Genomic DNA, 21,900 nt, shown 5'->3' on the forward strand with positions numbered 1-21,900 from the left:
AGGTATCAAACAAAGCCAAAGCCTTTACAGCCACAGGTAGACTAGTCATATGATCATATCATGCCGACTTTTCAGTTTTTAATTTTACTTTGTTGGGGAATATGGTATTTGGAATATCAACTTTGGTAGAAGCTGCCAGGCATTTTCCCTTTGATTTTTGGCAGGCGGCAGATGCACTACACAACAAGCACATCAATCTGTTTTAAAAAAATCACTCACCTTACCCTTATTTACACTTTAGAACTGTTATTGATATTTTAAAAATCTCATTCTGTATAGTAAAAGAAAATATAAAGGTTTAAAAGACAAAATTAAAATTTTAAAACGTCAATAACAATTTCGTAATTTAATTATGTTGTTTGGTTCAGTTTTGATATAAGGAATTTTAACAAAAAACTCCTGATACTACTCATTTTAACAAAAAAATCATATTTTTATACTAAAAAAATTAATCTTGATACTATTCATTTTACATTTTATTTTGTCTTTATTGTTAAATTCAAAATTTTCAAACGGCCAGATTCCTTATGACAGTCGGCTAGTCTATTAATTTAGCGGCTACGGAAGAGCAGCACATGCTTAAAGAGATGGAAAGTCTGGCAACTTATCATGCCTCCTCGACCTGCAAATGCAAATATTAATACTTCTTTTTACTCCATCATATCATATTATTATATTCAAAGCAACCCCTAAATTGGTATTTAATTACCTCACCACCACCACCCCCATCACAGGTTGTTTACTCTAAAATATACTTTCCAACTTGCAAAAAATCTGATTTGGAAGGATTAAGGGTCAAACCCTCGGTCTTGTTCAAATAAGATAAAGCACTCTAAACAACTTTTGAGTTGCAATCTCTCTCTTCTACATGGTAGAATCTCTTTGTTTCGAGAGGAGGAAAAAACAGTCAGCAGGCACGGAAGCACAACAAATAAGAGCAGAATGTAAATGGGGAAAATTATGTACTAACTCTCTTTCTGTAAAATATTGTGTACAAAAAGTGTTTCAAATCTCTCCCTAATCTCTCTTTTCTCACTACTAACCCCCATCATTCCTTCTTCCTTCTTTCCACTACTAGTCCTGTTACACTACAATTTTTACCACCTCTCTCTCTCTCTCCCCCTCCCTCTCCTCTCTCTCCTACAAATGTTTTCTTCACACATTTCTTTGTTTTTACACCTCCAAGCAAAACTACCAATTCCCGCTACTTCTACTTCCAAATCCCCCACAATTGCAATGCAAGCAACAACCACCACCACCCGATCATCACGCCACAAGTAGCTCACACATTTCACTTCTGCTCAGTAGTTCCGATTCCGTCAACTCCCAATCCTGCTTGCATCAACACAGCCAACAATACAATTCATTCAGCTCGCGTTTCCCAAACCATCATCAGCAGCGGCAACAATATCATAATTTCACACAAGCAATTTCAGCAAACCGTACCTCAATAAAGCGATCCACCCAAACAGTTAAAGGCCCTCCTCCCCACATGGAAAGCATGCTCTTTAGCTTCCTTCCCACTTGGAAAGCATGCTCTTCAATGTCTGTCTTTCAATCCAATGCAATTGAATGCACAGACTAGGATTGAGCGTTATCGTCATCTGAGTCACTCCCTGAAGAACTTCCAGAATCTGAATCTGCAAACATCCCACCCCACAAGACGTTTAAGCACTCTCTTTGTTTTGTTTTTTTCATTCTAATTCAGAAACAATAAAACTTCATTTACACCAAATCTAAATCCATTTCAGTTTTGGGTTATACCGCTTGATGAGGAGGAGCCACTGCTCGAACTACCAGAGCTGCTTGAACTATCACTACTAGCATGGCCACCAACATCTTTCTCAATCTCCACTGGTGGGAAGCTGCTCATTGGCATGTCATCCCCAATGTCCACATCTTCATCTCCCGCTTCACCCTTTTTCGACCTCTTATGCTCTGCAGTTGGTGCAACTTCAACCTTCTCACAAGAAGGTTGTTCCTAGAACAGTAAAAACAAAGATTACAATTTCAATAAGAAAACAATGTGCAAGAAAAATCATAGTATGAACACAATGCCATTGTAAAGCGACTTCAAAATTCAATCAGGCCCTTACCCGGTGCCCTCTGTTTGAAGCAATGTTGCTATTGCTGTTGCTGTTGGCGTTACCCATCAATGCTTGCCGCTTAATCTTGCTAACCATCTTCTTCCAATTCGTCACAAGCCGATCAAGCTCCCAAAGGGTCTCCGTATCAACGGCCTCAATGTCAAGCTCAATCTCATCCCCATCCTGCTTCAAATGCCCATTCCTCTTCCTTATAATCTGCACAACCTGCTCCATCTTCTCCTGAGGCAAACTCTGCAACCCAATTCCCAACTTTTGCTTCTCCTCCATACTCATATTCCTCTTGTTTGGGTCCTTCGCCTTTGGCTTCGGCTGCTTCAATGGCTTCACTCCCGACCCCTTCAACTGTGAATTCGTCCTCACAGGAGAAGAATGCGCCAATGCTGGATTTGACGACGGGTTTGATGAGCTCACAGGAGCTGGAACGGGAGACGATCGAACTGCCGGAGGCCGAACCGGCTCAGGTTTCTTCTCTATCCGAACAGGCGTCTCCCTCCTTGAAACCCTCTCGGGCTCAACATGGTTCCAGGAACTCGCCTGCAATTCCTCATCAGAACCCTTTTCGGACCGGAACTCATCTCCGTGTTTGTCAATCAGAGGCTGAAACAACTCCTCGAACCTCGAACGAAGCTGATTGGCAAAATTGTAGACCTCGTGGCCTTGGGGATTGTACCGCATGGCATTCTCGAAAGTCAATCTCACATCAGCTGCAAAATCAGAAGGCGTTAGATAGAGACCCTTGGCGAGATGGGTTTTGACGGTGCCGAGATCCATCGGTTTCTTGATGATGTCGTAGTAATCGTGAAGGCCCAACGCAACTACATCAACTGGTTTGTTGAAGATCCAGGCATACTTCTGCTTCATCAGCTTGGATAATACCTGCCCGCAATTCTTCATCAAATCCCCATTTTCCAAATGCGACCTCTTGGAATTGGAACTCGATTCCTTGCCGTGAGCGACCGGCAAGGGCCGTTTCGACCCGGCCATCTTCTTGTTGCCGATCGGCTTCTTATGAGCCGACTTAGGGTTGAAGTCGCCGGCTTCAATTCGGTTCTTGAGAACGCGAATCTGGTCGAGCTCAAAGAGGAGGCGGTTCTTGAGCTCAACCAGCTCTTTTCCCGAATAGCTCGCGATGTTGAAGCTGACGTATTGGGAGTGAACGAGATTTACGTCGTTCGTGTTCGATCGCCGATGGTGGTTGATCGACGAAGCGTCATCTGATGCAGTCTGAGTGACGGCCGGTGACTCATCGTTGAAATCGGGATGATGAACTTGGAATTGTCGCTTTTTAGGGTTAGGGTTACGGTTAGTGTTTGAAGAAGAAAAGGGGACTTTCCCCATGAATCCTCCTCCGGCTCCGGCTCCTCCACCTCTGGGTTGCTGCGGCCAATTGGGTTCGTTCCGGTTCGCTAAGACGGCGGACGCCATAGCTGTACGGTGTTCGAAGCTTCGGGTAGGATTCCAGTTGGGCTCCGGTTAGGGATTCTCAATGCAGATGAAGAACCAGGCACCATGAATCGGCCCCGACGTAACCCACACGCGCCGCCACTAATTGGGATATAAAGAGGGGGACGAAGAAGGTTTGCGTAGAGAGAGGTTAGGGTTGTGGGACTTCACCCTAATCTGAGCGAGGAACGAAAGGAGGACGAGGGCCGCTTCTTAAAGGCGGCCAGATCTACCCGAGGACGTTTTGGGCACTTTCATGACCGTCAGTTGGGCTAGGATCGTTGATCCGACGGTACAACATGATTTCCTTGCTGCCCGCGGAACTGACCTTGTGAACTGGCAGGGACGGCAAGGATGGAAAAGATGAGTGCACGTGGCGGAATGTGGACCGTCGATTTCCGGCGAGGGTTTCCTCGAGGCGGGATCTGTAATTTGGAGTTTGATTTTGGCGTGAATTTGGTGTGAATGTGTCGCGCATTTAGGGTTTTCCGAAAAGTTTGAAGCGTGGGATCCACCGCCGATGACGTGGACTGGGCTCGGTCATGTGTGACTGTGCGTTCCTGCCGTAAACGAGAAGTTAAGCACCCGCGCAATGGAAATATTTTTTTAGTGTGATCCGCACATAAGATCGTACATCACTTATCATTATATAAATGGTATAATATGTGTATTAAAAAGTTAATAATTTAAAAAATAAAAATTTTCATCATTTACATAAAAATACATAATGTATTATCCGTATTCCGATCACAATAAAAATTTCTCCATGCGATGAGGGGGCAGTGATCTCTTGTGAGGTTCCTTTAGTTTCTTCAAGGGCATTTTGGTAAATGAAAACAATATACGGGTTTATGAAAAAGTGTTCACATCTACCGCATCCATTTTTTGTGTGGCATCTACCATTAATTGATGCGTATCCATAAATTTAACATTTCTTAATTCTCTTGTAATAAACTTAAGACGTATTAATCAATAACATAAGCCACAAACAAAATACGTACAGAAGATTTAAACTCTACCAAATGGGTATATATCCCAGCACGAGACCTAAAACAATAAGAGTTTCAGTGTTTCACCCCAAAAAAGAAAAATAGACAATAAAATTAAAAACATGTGCGTAAACTTTTTGATATATATAAAGCGTAAATTACATAATACCCCTTCAGGTGAGACCTCATACAACATCCTTAAAATAATTCACTTTCATACCTTACGTACTATTTTATTTCAAAATAATACCTCTGTTAGATTTTTCATCCATTGATCTGTTAAATGCTGATGCGGCTGCCACGTGGCAAAAAAAATAATTTTTTTATACATTAAAAATATTATAATATTAACCCTATTAAAAAAAATTAAATAAAAAACCAGAAAAACCCAAACCCATAAATCCTTCGCCACAACCCCACATCCCACCCCAACCCCCTTACCCATCTCTTCTGTGAAATCCCGTTCCTGTATTTCATTGTTATAATCTACGTATTTGTATTATTGAGATTTTATATTATTTCTCGAGAATTTATTTTAAATTGTTTGAATTTAGATTTTAATTAAACTAGTTATAGAGTGAAGTTTGGAAAATTATTATTTACTAGTTGACCTTTTGAGGTTACAAGTAACGTTTCTGAATAGAGCTCGATCCCACGAACGCAGAGGCGAAAGCTGTTTGCAAGTCCAGATTATAACGGTATAGTTACGGACGTTTGAAGTTGTGATACTATAGATTTTAGGAATTAATTAATTCCCACTTTGTGGGTAGGAGGCCAATCAGATATTTGGGTTAAGGGGCCAATTAGTTAAAAGAGGGAGGGGACGAATCAGATTTTGGGGGGTGGGAAATGGATAGGCAGCAGCCAATAGAAAGGGGAAAAAAGAAAAAAGAAGAGGGGGGGGGGGGTGGGGTGGGGTGGGGAAGGGACCTCCCTCTTCCCGTTAACCACACCCACGACAAAACAGGTTTCGACCCGGTTCTAATTCCGGCCAATTTCTGCCATTTTTCAGGGGAAATTCACCCATCCAACACCTGAAAACTACTCCATAACCTCCCCTCTACCACCTCCACCCAAATTTGAGGGTTTTTAGGCCCAAAATCGTGAGGAACTCCACCGGAGTATCGAAGGTGCTCGACGGTGATTCCGCCGTTCCGGTGAGTTTCACCACGCACCACCACCCTTAGTCAACTTCCCTTGGACCCAGGAACAAGAGCCATCAGGTTGTAGGGGCGTTGGAACATCGAGGAAGTCGAATTGAAGAACACCCATCTTAGGGTTCCGGCGGTTCGTGGCTAGTTTGGGGTGTTTTCCGGCCAAATTGGCCTTAGCCGCAGATATAAAGTTTATTCTACTTGTTGAGATCTTCATTCTTGTAAAATTTGAGAATTTTTTAAAAAAGTCGAATTTCCCGTTGTGTGACATTTGATTTATGAAAATTCTGTTGGTTGAATATATTATCGTTAAGGTCTACCACTTGATTATTCTAACAATTGACAATCTTACCATTGAATTGACACCAAATTTTAGTATGCTATGGTAGATATTGTTTAAGGACCTTAGGAACTTACTAGTGAAAATCTAGTGATTGGATCTTATGAAGCAAGTGACGTAAGATCATGGACCCTACCTCAGAACGACGGTTCGATCCCTCATTAAATGTTGTTGTGGGAAACATATAAGAGTTTTTGAGTATGTAATATGGTTATTACCTTGATTTCTTATATTGGTATCATCTGTGAATATGACTTGGTTTTATAATGTGATTTCTATTGAAATGTGATTATATATATATATATATATATATATATATATATATTTAGCCATAGACCTATGTTATTAAACATGATTTGGCTTGTGTACTGATGATGATAGTGATATGTGATTGACGTGCATATTCGAAAGGTGGTTGATTTGCATAGATGGTATGGTATGATATGATGAAATGTGAGTGACTTTAATATATGTGAATATGAAATGGTTTTATAATAATGTTTCCTATAAATTGTTAATTTTTACATTTAGCCATCGATATAGTTATATGAAGTGGGATTTGTGAAATGGTTTGTTTTGTATGATTGGCTTGATTTAATGAAAGGTGAGGGCTAGTAGTGGACTGTTAACTCATTGTCATGGGGTTTGTTGTGTCGAAACATGTGTCAATGCTCGTGTCATTATTTCATTCTCGATCGTTGAGTCTTTGTAACTTAAGTAACTTGATTCATGTGTTGTTTCATTGATTGGTTATTATGCATTGTGCTCCACGATTCCGTTGAGTGATGGTCTAGGATCCTTTCTACTCCACTCCGTGATTCCGTTGAGTGATGGTCCGGAATCGTATCCTGGTTTAGATTCCGTTGAGTGATGGTCCGGAATCTCTTTTACTCCACGATTCCGTTGAGTGATGGTCCGGGATCGCATCCCCCTTGGATTTCATTGAGTTTGGTATTGATTTCTTATGAATGGTTTATATTCAAGGTTTATAAATTGTGATTGATGGCTGGTTTTATTATTGTATCACATGCTTATATTATTGTCACTCTCCCGAGCCTCGCAGCTTATATGAGTGCCTGATTTGCCAATGCACCAATCCCATAATGTAGGCATTGACTTTACATATGACAGGTCTGGGTAGATTACGAGAAATTGCTTGATATTTTGGTTCCGTTGAATGCTTCGGAACCCGATGTTGTTGGATTTCGTTGAGTGGTCCGGAATCCTTGCTCTTGTTCATTTCCTTAAGGTGATCTTAGAATTCTAAATTCGAGTGGATGGGAATTACCCACAATAGATATTGTGAATATAAATTGCAATTACCATGTTTATTACTCATAATTCAAGTGGGGAATTATATAGAGTTCCTTGGTTAATTCGTGAAATGTTTTGTTATCGCATTGCTTGATTAACGTAATTAAATGCTAAGATTGTGCATCTTGATTCACGAATTGATTAATTGACGGGATTGTGGAATGACGTTGGATATGAGTATTGTTATTATGATTATTTTAGTTGATTAATATTTCTAGAGAATAATATTGTGCTTTGTTAATTCTTTAATATGTTACACGCTATGAATTGTGATTTTATGTGGGAACGTGATGATTTATGTGATAGATGAAGTGGAAATGTTATTCGTCTTGTGGGATTATTATGTTGGATATCATTGTTATGGTTATGCTAGACTTGTTGATAAGTATGGCGAAAGAATATGATTGTGCTTCGTTGTTTGTTTGTTTGAAGGATTGCATGATATACATTGTGATATTTTGTTGGGACATAACAACTTCTGTGATGAATGTTTGAGTATAGTGAAATGGTGAACTACGAAGGGTTTAATCCCTATTAAGGGTACATAGGCAGTCTAACGAGAAGGTTAGATGCAGCCATAAAATATTTGGAAATTACTAAGCAATTTGGACCTTGAGTGGTGATTTATTCATATCCCGGAGGCGAGGTATGTTAGATATACGAGTATTTGGTGGCGTCACGTGTTGATCTTGGACGTATGTCTGGATCGGGGCGGGACATCTTCCTTCCTGTCCGTCCATCCCATCCACCCCTTCACTCGAGCACCCCTCAGCACGGGTCTCACCTCGACCCCTCTCTCTCTCTCTCACTCACTATCTCTCCCAAAAATCCTTCCCTGCAACCCCACATCCCACCCCCACCCCTTACCTATCTCTTCCTTCATGTTCGTCCATCCTAACTTCGACGACCTTCTCCTTTTCAACCCTTCCAACCTCGACCTCTCCTACCTCGCTTCCCCCAACCTCCTGCCATGTTTCTCGAGTTCGATGACTTTTTTTCATTATTCGAACTGGACCACCCTTTAAAGCAGGTTGCGCTCGAGTTCGACCCAACCCACGAAACCCTATTATGACAAGGCTCCAATCTACTCATAGACCTCTAAGTGCCTTGAGCAATGCGGAGCACTTGAGCCCGATGACCGAGCTTCCCTAGTTGCTTCGTACGAGAACGGATGAGGGTTTACTGCAATTTGAGTTTTTACAAGCTTGAATTCAAAGAGGGAAGATTATGGTTTTTATGAGCTTGAATCGCAGAGATAGCAAAGCTTCGAGTTGGGGAAGTTGAAATTAGGGTTTTTACGAGCTTGAACATAGAGAGAATATTGAATTGCAGAGAATCAAGGTGTGATTTCGAGAGTTTCGAGGGTGTGGATGTGGTTTTGGTGGTGAAGACAAGGGGGGCGGATGAAGGGTGAAGAAATTAGGGTGCATATGTGGTTTTGGTGGTGAAGGGAGGGGGGACGGACAGAGGGGGAAGATGAGGTTTTGCTGATGGATGGAAGGAACACATGGATGGGTGGGAGCCAATGGAGGTGAGGCAGCTGACGGCTTTGTGGGATCTGAGGAGGAGGGCGCCATTTTTATGGGTGTGAGTTCTTCTGGGCGTCGGTTATGGAGAAAGAAGGGAGGGAGGGAAAGTGGGTGGGGTGCAGGAGAAGAAGGTGAGTCGAGAGGGGGGGAAGGGGGAAGATGGGTTCTGGGGATATGTTTTTTCTTTAATTTTTACAATAATTTTTCTTTAATTGATTATTTTTAAACGTATAAAAAAATTTATTTTTTTGCCACGTGGCAACCACATCAGCACAAATGTGGCAGCCACATCAGCACAAATGTGGCAGCCACGTCAGCATTTAACAAACCAATGGATGGAAATCTAACAAAGGTATTATTTTGAAATAAAATAGGACGTGAGGTATGAAAGTGAAATGCTTTAAAGATATTGTATGAGGTTGTAATAGACCTCAAACCTAAGGAGGTATTATGTAATTTACCCTAAAAAAAAAAAATTCAAAAATACACTCTCTGATGATTTTGCAAGCATCATCGTAAGGTTGAATTATAATGTTTTGCATGTTTAGAGAAATGAGTGAAATTAATTAATTTTGATAATTTTAATTGAAGGATGTGTTTGGTGGTTAATTATGGTAAGATGGTTGTATTGATATGTTTGTATTTATTCATAAAAATAAAAATAAAAGGAATAATTCTTGCATTGCATTGGAAATTTGAAATGCAAGTACCAAAAGCATTTGGACAAAAAGAAAGTGGTCTGTGTAGGGAAATTGGATTTGTGAGTTGAATTGATGGAAAAACTAATCGAATAATGCATTTTCCATTTTACAATCATACCAAATTAATGCAACTTGGGTATTGTTTGAGTTTGAATACTTAACATGTCTAAAACCATGGTCAAAGCCTTGATTGAGTGCGTTTAAATCGTATGTCACCAACGTTTCCTTTGGTTTTTATTTGGTTTCCCATTTTGCCCCTTATGAACAACAAGAAACTGCAAACCTTCTAGATCTTAATTACACACTCATCATCCAATGTGGGGGGGCCACTTGATAATGCTAAGTGGCAGTACACAACACTTACAACTTGCCATGGTTAAGCATTAAATATGATTTCTTATAACACACTGGATTCAAATAACTAGATGAAAACCCGAATCGAAATAGGTTGGTCGACACTCGAAGGGAGATGAAACAAGAACGTGCATGCAAATACGTATAATAAATAGCTTCGAATAATCTACTAAAAATTCGGCAAAATTTCCTTTGAAAATAGGTTTAGGCCCAAATTCAAAATCTTGTTGAAAACTTTATAATTATTTCAACACAACATCCCCAAAGGGCCACACCTAATCGATTGTATGTCATCCATTACATGCATGATAAGTTGTTCAAAGCACGACATAAGGTTACAACAAAAAAAAGGGAAGACATGAAGGTGCTAGGGAATCTTAGTTTCTCATCCACTAAGGAATACACGTTCATACAAAAATGACATAAGGGACTAGTTCTACTGAGTAGGAACTGATCAAGGCTATAACAAATCACCTCGACGTCAAGACGATCTATGCCACTAAGTCTAGTAGTATAGCATACAATTCCATATACAAGCGGTAACTAGTGTGAGTTGAAAATGTAGCCATACACTAGCCGTAGCTAGTGGAAGTTGAATGGACATGCCCACGGTAGGGACAAGTTGAATATACTGTAATATAACGCATACACTTGTACGCTGAATATCATGTTTGTATTATAGACAAGATGAATATGAATCATATACGTGTAACACGAATGACATGCTGGTAGTATGGACAAGCTGAACATGAATCATACACATAAGTGATAGCTCATATATTTCATACATTTATACCATCCATGTCTAGTCCCTTTGTGATATTTTTGAGTTAAACTAGTTGCATTTTACACTCTTTTGTGTTGGTGTGCAGCTAATTGTATTTTGGAGCACAGTTGACGACAGCAAAATGGTGCTAAAAGTGGAGAGTTGAATAAGCATGCTAATGTAGACAAAGAATTAAAATTGGAAATTGAATATGGCTCTTTATAAGACCATTAACAGAAAAAAAAAAAAAAAAAAAAAAAAAATGGGAATTAAATGCCCAATTATTGAGATGTGTTGGCAATCTGTAACAGCCTCTTTAACCTTATAAAACTGAGAGTTTCAGCCACTTTTACAAAAGTTTCCCCTTGGGGACGTCCATAGCTCTCTCCCTCTTCTCTTTCTTTGGCTTTTCTTCCAAAAACAAAATCATTTCTCTATTCACCATCTGCAGCCACCAAATAAACCACGCAGCTGCACTGTTCTTGGAGAAGTTTAACATCAGAATTGCTTCAAGGGGGTTTCTTCTATGAACTTTAATTTCATTCATGTTGTTCTTGATATTTCTATATTATGTAATCATGTTGTGTAATTAAGTTCATAACTGGGGATTTTGATGTAGCTTTGCAAGCCTATTCTATGTTCTTAAGTTAAAGTATTCAAATTCATCAATCTGTTTTCATGTTTCATTCACTGATTTTATAGTATAATTTATTTGTTAATCTTAATGTTTGATCACCATTAGGACTGCTTATGAATTATTTGATCAAGGTTATAGTATACATCATGCTTACTCTTGGTGGAAATGTGAATGAATGAAGAAACTGATATGCATACATCCTGCCATGTGATTTCTTTGGTTCTTTGATTGTTCTTAATGGATTCTTATTTGGTAATCTAAGTTGAACATCACAACTAGGTTGCAGATTAGGAGTACTTGATCACAACCACACATCAAATGGATGATCATAAATAAGTAAAACGAACCCTAGTTGCAAATTGGAGAGTTCAATGCGTTTTGACTTAAATTTCATGAAATTGGCTTGTAATGGTGAAATCGGTATCCCTAGTTCCGTTCTCATCGTTTCTGAATCAATCTATCATTCATCTTTATCTTGTATTGCATTTTAAGTTACTTTAGATTCCAAAACAAAAATCTAAATGCAGTTTTCATTTTCATTGTTAGTGAGGGTTCACATAAAGCTAGTAATTTGTAGAGTTCTAATCAGTCCCTGTGGTTTGACACCCTTACTTATGCCATTATACTATCCTTATATTTCCACTTGAAAGGAACACAACAATAAGCTAAATGTCATATTTGTAGTATGGTCAAGCTAAATATAAATCATGCATGTGTAAGTTGAATGTCATGTTCGTGGTACAGACAAGCTAAATATGAATCATATATGTGCAAGTTGAATGTCATGTCCGTGCTATGGATCATAGATATGTAAGCTGAATGTTATGTCTGTAGTATGGACAAGTTCAATAGTATCATCATACTCGTGTAAGTAGAATGACATGTTTGTAATATGGACAAGCTGAATAATATCATCATATATGTGTGAGTTGCGTCCTACGACCATATACTGGTACAATACTCTAAATATGTGTAAGTGTATGCATATCACAACATAAATAACAATCGATTAATCAATATTCATACAATCATCATCATCATTATCATACTCGTGTAAGTAGAATGACATGTTCGTAATATGGACAAGTTGAATAATATCATCATACACGTGTGAGTTGCGTCATACGGTCGTATACTGGTACAATACTTTAAATGACACGCCTGACCCCAATATCTTCCAAATATCAGGGTAGGTATGTGTTGGCCGACATTCGAAGGTGACGAAGCCATACTAACATGCATGAGAACTATGAAGAAAGAACGAGCATAAATAAAACTTGTAAATTTAACTATAATGAGAATGCAATTATGGAACGTGTTCAAAGCATACAACTAATCTAGAACATTTAAGAAGGAATATTATACAAATATACGAATAAAGGAAATGATCCTACACCGAGATGACTCAAAGATACTGATGCGAGAGTGCCTTGATGCTAGGATTGTACGCCTCGATTCTACGTCTTGAGGGGGCGCAAAATAAAACATGAGTGAACCAAGTTATATATATATATATATATATGGAATACTAAAATAGTTATTCTTCAACGTATTAACCTCCAGTTTAGAAAACTCATATAACTTAATAAGTAATAGGTTTTCTGAAAACCCCAGCATGCCATAAAACCTTCATAAAACATATATCATATATCATATATATAATGCTTAGTAGTAGTATCACAAAGGCATATATATATATATATATATATATATATATATATATATATATATATATATATATATATATATAACTTCATTCGCTCGAAGGCTCTTCATCTTCTACCTGTAGGCATATATAAATCTTCATTCGCTCGAATGCCCTACATCACCCGACCGAAGCCATATATAAGTACCATTCGCCCGTAGGCCCTACATCACCTGACCGAAGCCATGTATCATTTGCCCGTAGGCATATATAAGCACAGAAAATCATAAACATAATATTTCCAAAATATATCTCATCAGAGCTCAATAGCTCAAACATCATATCATAAATCATTGGAGCGAAATCATCATCATAAACCATGGTCATAAGTATATAATCATAAATATTTCAAAGGACGTAAATCCGATAAAGCATGATATTTCATAAAGTGTAAATCCAATTTCTTCATAAACGTTTCATAAAACTTAGTAAAAAAATCATGTTTTTCATGTATGTATTTCTAGTAATAAAATCATGCATTTTGGAAGGGGTCCATTTACCTTACTCTGTCGTCGAAGAGCTGTGCAAACTAGAGAAGACAGAAATGCCACTAACAAATGCACCTAAGCACATAAAGGGACCAATTAATAAAATTGTACTATAACAATTGAATTTGAGAAAACGGACGTCGTAAATGGATTCAGGACATCGAAAGACCTTAAGGGGGACCTCGGGTACCCCTACGCACACGTCGCCATGCTCTGAGTTAAGTCGCCAGAAAGTTGGCCAGAAAAGTCATCGCGCCGCCGTCCACGGTGGTGAAGCACAGTACCTCCAGCGGAAGTGCGTGTGCTCCACTCGCCAGCCATGATAGGTACCTACGTGCGACGAACTGACCTGGAACCTGGGAACTGGTCGAGTCGGGTCGAATCTGGGTTTCAGGTATAGGCTTGGTTTATAGGTTTGGGTTTGGGCTTGGTTTAGTAGGCCGAAGGCCTGGGGTGGCCGGGTAGTAACTTGGGTTTAGATCCAGGTTTAAGGGTAACGGGTCGGGTCGACCCGATTTCAGGTCGTGGGTTCAGTCAGAAACGGGGCAACAGTTCTTGAGTTCCATTCGAGTATATGTCTACACCATTTGCAATGATTCAAAAGCCAAAAAGAAGCTTAGGATGAAAAGAAAAGATTTGTACCAATTTGGAGCCGTATGGTGGCCAAAGTTGGCTGGAAAATAGCATCGAAGTTTCGAGGTCTCGCCGGAATCTGGGAAAAGCTCATTTCAAGTTATTTCTGCATCTAACAAGTGTGTACAACTTAAAACAAGCTTTGAGCTAACCTTAAAACACATTGCGAAGGTTCTAGAAGCTTACCATGTCGGAAAAACCACAAAACACGTCAGAGTTCGTTGAGGAAGATAATGAACATTGACTCTGTCACTGAAGGGGTTCCACGACGACTATTTTGGGGTTTTTGAGGTTTCCTCGTCCAGTGATTAGGTTATTGTCATGTGAGTGAGGCTTAGAGAGGAGAAAGAGAGTTTGTAGAGGAGAGAGCTTGGGGGTGAAGGAAATGGGAGAGAAAAGTGAGAGGGAGAGATCTGAGAGTTGTACAGGGGAAGGTGAGAATGGAGAGAATGAGAAAAAGTGGGGTCGGGGGACCAAAAAGGAAAGTGTGCCCCACATGACACACCAAACAAGATCCAAAAAGTAACCATTTCAAAATATCTCCCAACCAAAGTGAAATTACAAAATTGCCATTTCGATTTGTAAAATTCAGGACGAGTCGTTACACTAAATATGTGTAAGTGTATGCGTTTTGGACCGCCACTCGATGGGATAGGCGAAGATCTAACCATTAGATCGTTATGGAATTATAGTATGTGGTTGTGTATGTAACACAATGCCTTTGAGAATTTACAGATAAAAATACGATGTGCAGATCTTCCCGATTAGAATACATATGGTTGTTGATCGTAGCGTTGACCGCTTTGACTAATGGTTGACTTTTGGTCAACATGCTGCGAATCATTCTCGAATATCAATGTTAGCATCACTAGAAACCCAATAGAGCCTAGCAGTCAGATTTTGCCCATCGTCACTGTATTTCTTATTTCGGTGAAACCTTCATTTCTACTAAGTATGGATATTCAAAAATGTAGCATACATTGAATTTCTGTTATGATGGTGAACTACAATTAGCTTGATCCATTCATATAGTATGTAAGCAGTCTAACTCAAAAGTAGATGCAGCCATAATGTTAAATAAAATTAAATGTTGTGTAATGTATGGAGTTCGGAACATGACATTATTGTGTTTCGGTCTAGGTACGAACTTTACTAGATTGACAAAGACAAAACTCCTTAAGGGAAAGCTAGCCGGAGGCGTGTTTCGGTCTAGGTACGGACTTTACATGTATGAATATTTTCAGAAATGTTTTCTTTAGCAAATATTAAACATACCTTCATAAATATGAATTTTAGTAGTTAAACAACCTTTTAGATTTACTACAAAGTCTTATGACTTATGATGATGATGATTGTATGAATATTGATTTCTTGATTGTTAGTTATCTTGTGAACTCACCAAAAGTTTGTCTCGGAAAATCAAGCTAAACACAAGTTCACAGGTCACTAGAAGGTCTTTAGCATTTAGATAACACTCGTGAATGGCCCCACGCACTGCCACATATGTTGGTAACCATGGTGGAAGGTTTTGTAAACTTAATTTTTCGACCTTAACCAAAATGGTACAACTTATGAGGTAGCTAAAGCTCGACAAGGGAATCAAATTTCATAATTGGGGCCACAACTAATTGTGGCCGGAAACCGACCAAGTGCACTTGCCAAAACTGGAATTTCAAGGGTTTAGATCCCAATACTGTGGACACAAGACCAACCCAAAGAATACCAACATGTATATAATGAAGAGTAGATAAAGTTTCATACCTCACTCGACGGAAATAGTTGCCAGAAACACTAGAAAAAATGACGAAGAAAGTCCAAATGTATTGTTGCCTTCTCAACGTATTTTCTTAAAATCCGGTGGCTCCTCAACGAAATTGACACTACTAGAATGATGCGCTCGTTGAGGCTTGCCATAGAAACCAAGATCACCCCAAATAGAGGACGGATGAGGGAGAATCGATCGGGTCAAGTTTGTGGGTTACAGGGTCCAGAGTGACCCTCAGTTCTGATAGGGGCTTTCCTGTTTAGGAAGGCTCCTGATGCTTATAGGGAGAAGAGGTACTCATTTGATCACCAATTGATGTTATGATGAAACCTCAACTTACTCTCTTCATACAAACATAAATATATGTAGTGGTACTGAAACATATATTTATAAAGATACAGGTATATGTTTTGATGGTCAGTACAAATTTGTGTGTATTTAAATACATGAAACACAAGCTGTCCTTTCAATTTGTTCCAAAAGATGATAACATTATCAGGTAACAAATATAATGGAGGGGTCGCAGCAACACTCATCCAAGAGACAACAGCAACACAACGCTGCAAGGCTGCATAATTAGTGCAAGAACAAATTAATTAGTAACTGCATAAGAAGTATATTAGAAAGAAACTACCACATCCCTTATTCATACATGCATCCTCATGTGATTACATAATACATACATTTATATAAACATATGACTTGTTCAGAAGTACTTTTGGAATAGCTGAAAGTGCTTTTAGAAAAAGAAAAAAAATGTTTTTAAATTTCAAAAGCATTTACATTTTTATTAAGAATTGATTCTAAAAATATGCTTTAAACTATTTTATAAACATTTTCAAACAAGTCCGACGTTGTCGAATTAAAATAAATTCTGCTAAAAGTAACAAGGAGAAAAGGAAAGAAATAAAAGTTAGCGTGGCAGAAAAAAATATAGAATAAATAAAGAATAAAGTTAATACCATCCTTCAAGGAAACCTGGTTCTCTTTTTGGTGGTGGAGCAGCATTATATTGTGGAGGAGCCATCACAGGAGGTCCTTGATAAGGCCCTGACATCGATTTACAAGTAAAAACTACGTTAATCAATAATCTAGCTCCTAAATGCTATCAATTCCCAATAAACTACATCAAGATCTCGATCTCCTAATTAATTATTTTATCATCAAATCATATATAATTAGAAGAAGTCCAAGCAGTCCTAGCACAATATCAAAAAGATGAAAATAATTTAGAGATGGTTAATCCATGGGGATGCAGCAAATTATTTGATATAAAATACAGATCAGATCGAAACCTAAATATATTCTTTAGATTGTAAACAAACACAGAGCAAATAATATGATCATGACCAGCAAAGAAGGATCGATCAACGAACCACAAAACCAGTAATCATTATCCATATAGATTAAAGAATAGATCAGAATTTTAATTAAGCAAAAGATTAAAAGAAGCCCTGCACTACAAATATGATATATAGTTTGGTAATCAGAAAGAATAAAATAACAAGTAGAATACGTTCGTACGTACCTTGAGGAGGTGGATACGGGTAACCATACTTAGGCTCATTCATCTCCAACACAAGACAATGATCGATCAGTAAAACACCAGAGAGAAACACAACTGCATATATTTTCACAAGTTTATATAGATATGGGATTTATATATGGTTCTGGCACTCATATATATAATATTTGCATGATGAAAAGAAGGATCGAGAATATATTTGTTGTGATAAGAGTGAAAGGTACTGCTTAAGAACTAAGAAGGAAGGCTCCAGAATATGGCTTTGAAACTTGACGATGACTAAACATCCTCTTTTCAATTTTTATTAATTTAATTGGGGTGTTTTGATTGGTTGGTTTACAGGCATATCAATTTAAAGTTTGAACTTTCTTTTCCATGATCTATTTTCTTTTCTATGACCTCTGTGTGTGCGTGTGTGGAATGATGAAGAGGGAATATTAATTTTATTTTTAGGGAAGCTGCTTTTTTCTTGAGACATGGGAGTTGATCGAGTTGCGTGCATGAGATGAGAGATTATCGGAAAAGCTTATGTATTAAGTTCACAAGAATATCATGGGAAGTACCACTTGGGGCATTGAGATATTGGAAGCTGCTCCGAAAAGCTTATGTATTAAGCTCACAAGAATTTTGGGAAAGAACTACTTGGTGCATAGAGATACTGGAAGCTACCGCACAACTTTTTTATTTATTTTTCTGTTGCTTCTTTTTTATATCCCCTTCACATTGACATTGTAAAATAATATCTTAATTTACTTCAAATCAATACATTTTGGATTCAAACTCTCTTTCTCTTCTTAGTGTAGTTTAATAGAAATAAAATCTCTTTGTAACACATCCTCGTGTAGGAAATTTTATCTCACTTGTGAGAGTTGGAAATTACAAACATTATATTTGCACGATGATTTTGGTCATTCTTTTAGGCTTATTAATATATTTCAAGGTTCTAAAAAGCGCTAGACGCTAGTCGGGCGAAGAATTGGAGCCTAGCGCCTAGGCAGACTAGACGGTTTTAAGTATATTTATTATATATTATATAAATTAACTTAAATCATAACAATAAAATAATAACTTTATACGTTTTGAATGATTAGTAATTTAAATTAATTTAATTTATAGGCATAAAATAATAAGTCAAGACATTTTAAATAATTAGTATTTAATTTTAAAAAATAAAAAATAAAAATCCCACGTAGTGGGTTGTGGTTGTTTAAAATTTTAAAATCAAAGGCTTGTTTTGTAAAAAAAAAAAACAAAAAACAAAAAAAAAAATCAGTATGATGAGGTGTATCACTATTTTATAAAAATTGGAACGTGTCAGGTGTGACCCCCCCCCCCCTTCACCCCACCCTTCTCACGTCAGGCAGGATTCTCAAAACGGTGTGCCATTTTACACCTTGGAGAGCACACAACATTATTTCTTTGGTTTTTCCCTTCCTCTTCTTCCTTGGAAAGCGGAAAGCATTATGACTTTGGATTTTTTTCCTTTTTCTATTCTTCTTCTCCTCCAATTACTCATCTTCTTTTTCTTTTCCATTTCCTCTTCTTCTGTTTTGCTCTATAATTCCCTTTCTTCGATGGAGTGTAGAAAGAAAGGGAGTCACGACGGCGAGAGAGAGGAGGTCATGGTTTAGAGAGAGGGAGTTGAAGCGGCGATAGTGTTTTCAATTCTAGGTTTTATTTGAACTTTCTTCCAAAATCCCTTCACTCCTCCACCTAAACCGCCGCCTAGACCGCTTAGGCCGAGTAGGAGCACCTAGGCGAGTGACTTACAGGTCCACGATTTTGCCTAACGATTTGGACCAAATCGTAGCAGCACAACGACGCCCAGCACCTAGGCCGATTTTTAGAACACTAATATATTTGCTTGTTGAAACTGCCATTTTCATCTCATTTAGTCCCAGTTCACCCATTTTCCTCCACTCCTTCTAATCGACGTTAAATAAGAAGGTAATATGGACATTTCGTATCTTACATAGGCGAAGATAAACCCCATGCCTAGCAATGCGGTACTTACATGGAAATTTTGGGTGATCACCCAATATTTACTAGGCTGCACGTGAATTGTAGCGAAAAATGTTGGGGAAACAAACTAGGGTTAAGTGAAAGAGGAGAAATGAATTTAGGCTTGCGAATCTAGTCCTTGAGTTCAATCAACAATTAATCTTCTTGTAAAATGTTTATTGTATGTTAAAGTCAAAATTTTAGTTTGAGTTGTCAAAAATAGAATTGGGATCGTTTTAGCTGGCAAGATTGGAGGCAAAGAGTTGTGGTAAAAATGAAGCGTCCATACTACCCTTTACTTTAGTGTTTATATGATGGAATGAACGAAAAAGGTGATTGTGACTAAATGAGATGAAAATGTCAGTTTAGGGGGCAAAGTGAGATAAAACCAGGGTTATGGCTAAAATGAGACTAAATAATAATTTCACGGGAAAATTAATTAATAAACCTAATGTTTTTTAGCCACTATCGTTACATACTTACTGTTTAATGATCTTCCTCAGTCCCTTGCAGAATTTCATTTCTGTTGCATCTCATCAGAAGTTGGCTCATTTACTAATCAATGATCAAAGTGGGAGGAATTGATTTGAGGGGGATTGAATTGTTGAGGAGTACTTGAATGGAGAAGAGTCAAAATCAGATTCGTGTTAAAGTTGTTTATTAAAACCTTCCGGAATCGGAATGGATTCCATATAAATTATTTACTAATTCACTTAAATCAGAGTGATAATTAATATAATTACTAAAATACCCTTAGTTGAAATAAATTATTGGGTAAATTACATTTTACCTCCTCAGGTTTGGAGTCGATTTCAATTCATTACAACATCTTTAAAACATTTCAATTTCAAACATTTACTTATCATTTTATTTCAATTTCATACATCCGTAAGAAAATCTGTTAAGTAAACCGTTAAGTGATAACGTGGCAAATATGGGATCCATATTTGTGCTGATGTGGCTGCCAAATTTGTGTCACGTTGCAAAAAAAATATTTTTTTATGCATTTAAAATATTAAAATATTTATCCTATTTATAACATAAATTTTAAAAAATAAAAAATAAAAAAAAACCCCAATCAAACCTAGAAACCATTCCCCCCCCCCCCCCCCCGACCCACTCCCCCTCCTCCACCCCACCCCTACCTCCCCCGCAATCCCCCCCCCCCCACCTATTATCTTTCACCTCAACCCAACAACATGGGGCTTCGTTCCCCCCTACTCTCTTTCTCCTTCCGTAATCGAATTTGATTCACAACCCAAAACCTGCACACCTCCACACCCGTAAACAATGAGCAGAGCCGGAGAGGAAGAAGACTAAAACAATAAGTGCTTCTACGAGTCCCTCGATCGCATTGTCTCCTCCTCTTGTTCTTGTTCAACATCGAACTTTGACAAATGAGGATGGTTTCTGGGTTAGTGGGGGAAGGAAGGTGACGGACGAACGAGGATGGATGGGTTGGTGGGTCTCTGGGGAGAGAGAAGGGAAGGGAGGTGAAAAGAGTGGAGGAGATGGAGAAGGTGGGATGGGGTGGGGCGGAGGATAGGGAATGGGTCAGGGAGGGAGATGGTTTATGGGTTTGATTGGGGTTTTTTTTTTTTTTTTTAATTTTATTTTAATTTTATAAATATGATTAATATTTTCATACTTTAAATTCATTAAAAAAAATTTGCCAAAGATATGAATTAGATAATATAATTATAAATATGTGGAGAAAATCGAAAATAAATCAATTTATGGTTATGAAAATAGAATTGGGAATTTTAAATTTTTATTTCTGTAAATTATTATAATTTACGTTGTAAATTTTATCAATACGTGGGAAAAGGAAAAAAAATGCCCAAGTGGTATTACGTAGACATAGGAGGACGTATTTTATTCTCATATATCTTGTCGTATTTCTTAGCATAAGTTGATAGAATTCAATTCTATGAGTGTGTAGGTGAAAACCGTTCGTCAAACGAAATTATAATGAATAAAATAGAAGTGAACGAAAGTAAGGGCAAAATAGTCATTTAACCATGATTTGGAAAATTCTAGATTTTGGGGTGTTGTGGTGGAAATATGCCACGAGAGTGGCTGGCAAGGGAGGAGAGGAAGTCAGTTGGAAAAGAAAAGGGGGAAAAATGGAAAAAGGAGGACATACCAAGGAGGGTGACCAATGGGGAGAGAGAATCGGGAGGAGAAAAGAGAGAAAAGAAAAACGGAGGATCGGGACCCGGGCATTGGTGACCCGACCTGATCGGCGCCTATACATGTTTCCAACGGGTTTTCACCCCTTTTTTTGGTGAATTACATCAAACAACCACTTGGAAACCCCTCCACGACCTTCCCTCTTCCTATTACATCCCAAAATATGGGGATTTGGACTTTAAATTGGGAGAAACCGCACGGTGGGGTGCGGTCCGTGCGGTGGGTGTGTGTTCGAATCAACCAAATCTGAAGCAA

At 38.3% G+C, this 21,900-nt stretch overlaps 1 protein-coding gene and 1 long non-coding RNA gene across 2 annotated transcripts; both read right to left on the minus strand.

The window, feature by feature from the left end:
* Nucleotides 1-945: 945 nt before the first annotated feature.
* On the minus strand, nucleotides 946-3,722 carry LOC137727899 (transcription factor GTE7-like). The gene is made up of 4 exons (XM_068466763.1): nucleotides 2,097-3,722; nucleotides 1,765-1,981; nucleotides 1,447-1,640; nucleotides 946-1,332 (listed from the first exon to the last, which is right to left on the minus strand). The coding sequence occupies exons 1-3, from the start codon at nucleotides 3,531-3,533 to the stop codon at nucleotides 1,582-1,584; spliced, it is 1,713 nt and encodes a 570-aa protein (XP_068322864.1). The 5' UTR covers nucleotides 3,534-3,722; the 3' UTR covers nucleotides 946-1,332; nucleotides 1,447-1,581.
* Nucleotides 3,723-16,299: 12,577 nt separating this feature from the next.
* LOC137727501 (uncharacterized) lies at nucleotides 16,300-17,700 on the minus strand. Its single transcript, XR_011067802.1, has 3 exons — nucleotides 17,455-17,700; nucleotides 16,889-16,976; nucleotides 16,300-16,494 (listed from the first exon to the last, which is right to left on the minus strand). It is a non-coding gene; the product is annotated as an uncharacterized lncRNA (long non-coding RNA).
* Nucleotides 17,701-21,900: the final 4,200 nt, after the last annotated feature.

This window comes from Pyrus communis, chromosome 3, assembly GCF_963583255.1.
Source record: "Pyrus communis chromosome 3, drPyrComm1.1, whole genome shotgun sequence".
NCBI lineage: Eukaryota > Viridiplantae > Streptophyta > Magnoliopsida > Rosales > Rosaceae > Pyrus > Pyrus communis.